Source organism: Priapulus caudatus, unplaced genomic scaffold (assembly GCF_000485595.1).
Source record: "Priapulus caudatus unplaced genomic scaffold, Priapulus_caudatus-5.0.1 Scaffold120, whole genome shotgun sequence".
Taxonomy (NCBI): domain Eukaryota; kingdom Metazoa; phylum Priapulida; class Priapulimorpha; order Priapulimorphida; family Priapulidae; genus Priapulus; species Priapulus caudatus.
In genome coordinates, this window is record NW_014577181.1 from 107,825 (window position 1) to 110,412 (window position 2,588).

The 2,588-nt window shown below is 41.3% G+C and overlaps 1 protein-coding gene across 5 annotated transcripts in view; it reads right to left on the reverse strand.

The window, feature by feature from the left end:
• LOC106805609 (D-glucuronyl C5-epimerase-like) overlaps positions 1-2,588 on the reverse strand; it is a 113,632-nt gene that overhangs the window by 83,484 nt on the left and 27,560 nt on the right. For 4 of the 5 annotated variants that reach the window (XM_014807286.1, XM_014807283.1, XM_014807287.1 and 1 more), the window contains one exon: positions 2,411-2,526. The exons of the other annotated variant lie outside the window; for it this stretch is intronic. In XM_014807286.1, the coding sequence (XP_014662772.1) occupies positions 2,411-2,454 (44 nt within the window). In that variant the 5' untranslated portion in view covers positions 2,455-2,526. The remainder of the gene's footprint in view (positions 1-2,410; positions 2,527-2,588) is intronic. 5 annotated transcript variants of the gene reach the window in all.

Here is a 2,588-nt window from a genome sequence, read left to right on the forward strand (position 1 = left end):
CTACAGTAGTGGGTTAGTCCACTGTAGCACTGCAAGTTAACTTGCCACACTCTATCTCTATTTGCTGAATGCTAAGCAGAGAAGCCGTGTGTACCATTTTTCAAGTCTTTGGTATGACCCGGCCGGGAGTTGAACCCCCGACCCTCTCCACATACGAGGCGAGCACTCAACCATTGAGCCATCGCAGTGGTACTATAGTATATACTAGCTGCGGGTAACCGCTGCACTGGGTAAATCGTGCTACTAATTCATACTACTAATTCATACTACTAATAATGGGACACAATAGGAACATTGGGTAAAAATCGACAATAACATTGCACACAATATCAATTTTTACAAATCAGTCTAATAAGATAAGCATGAGAAAAAAACTGTTACGTATGACATTTATATGACAGTAAAACCCAACTTAGAACCCCTGGGACATAATAATAATAAGGTGTAAATGACAAAAAGTTATTATAACAGCATGTACGAATGGGTTGCACTTTTAATTTCAAAGCCTCTTGATAAACAATGTTTTTCGTCTTATTCTCTGGTGCAAATATGTAGAGATTCCTGGCGTCTCCAACTCTTGAGCTCCCCACGTACAGCTATCCATTGTCAGATCGTACCATGAATAAAAGAAATTCCATATATAGTATAGATAGTGACAGGCCAGCGAGTGGGGTCCGTGTCCACTGGATATTGTCTAGTGAATGCTTGGCGCGCAACCATGCATGCACATTGAAATTAAGAAATTTCCCTACTGAATCAGAAAATGCATAGCTTTCGAATGGCACAATGCATTCTGAGATCGTAGCAACTCAACTGAACCGCTCAACTCAGTGAGTAGTACCTCTGAACTGGTCCTATCGACTGGCGTGCTTCAAAAAAGGGCGTTCCATATGGGAGCATAGCAGTAACAACTACACCCAATTTCGAACATGTGGGTCAAACGGTTCCTGAGTTATCGTTGACCGAAACCAAATGTTGACGGACGGACGGACGGACGACGACCCATGGCAATAGCTCAGCTTGACGATGTCAAGGTGAGCTAAAAACAGAGGAAATTGTTTGTTTGTTAATTACTCCCCGGCGAATTTAATAATCAAAAACGTGTACGTAATATATATATATATAATGTAGTTTTACCTGTTATATATTTAGCGTATAAAAAAAAAAAATCATATCTAGGTAGATATGTCATCGGCCAAAAATTATTAATCGAAGAGAATAATGCAATTGCATTGCAGCTATGCATGTAATCTATTTATTGGCTGTGCCTACAGCTATTGAAAAGTCACGTCTTATGAGATTTAAACAGCTCTCAAATACTCACAAGTGGACAACACGTTCAATCACTGCACCTTTGGTATTTAATAAAGACGTATGATTGTTTTGTCCGTGTCATAAATGTGCAGGTAACAAACGTTAATATCAATCAATGTCATATGTCTTTGATCTTTGCTCATCAAAGGTTATGTGCTCACGACCTTTGAGACATCCTATGTATAAAAACTTTATAAATACTTAAGTAACTGTTTGGACACTCACGTGTTCATGTTCAAACTACTGCAAGACGCATAGTAAATTTTCGCCTAGTAAATTTCCACATCTACAGGTTACGAGAAACATTTTGACAGTTGAGACACACACATTATACAAGACACAACAACAGATTCTATCTTATAAAAATGTTCCTAACGCGGATTTGCCAAACCGTTGCGTGAAGTAATAGCCAGCACGAGGAATTCCGATCGTGTGCTATTAACTGCCATGAGCATGTTATTCAGTCACATTTTCATTAAAAATCCCAAAACAGCTGCGTTTGAAGTGTGAATGGTGTTATTCTCTATTATCTCATAGACTGACATGACATGATGACATGGTACAACTACAATCTATAAAACCTTCAATTAAGCCTTCCCTAACATAAGCACACCGCACCGCACCACACCACAGCACAACACAGCACAACACGCCGCACTACACCACACCACACCAAACACAACACCACACCACATCACACTACACCACATCACACCACACCACACCACACCACACCACACCACACCACACCACACCACACCACACCACACCACATTAACCACATGTTACCACGCCACGCCGCGCCACGCCACTCCACACCACACAACACCACATGTCACCACACTAAATTACACCACACCATATAACATCTCATCACAGTACAAGACACCCTACTATGCCACACTACAATATTGACACGCCAACCACTTCATGATCACACCAAGGTTGACCACATCGCTATGGAGCCTCATAAGGTCCATGTCTCCCTGGGTACTGAAGGACACTGCGGCTGCTGTTGTTGTTGCTGCTACTAGTACTAATGCTGATACTAACTGCTAACCCTATCTAATCTGCGTCACTGTGTTATGAAGCTCACCCCATGTTGGCATTTTCATTCTTCCAGTCGTTTGCCGGATGCATGCGCGATTTATCGAATAAAAGTGCGTCCCTTTATTCCCACGTACTGCGTAACATCGCTTTCTTTCCGTTTACCTGCGACAAATAGTACAGCTGACGGTTAGTATATAGTAAACGGTGTGGAATTTTAATATAAT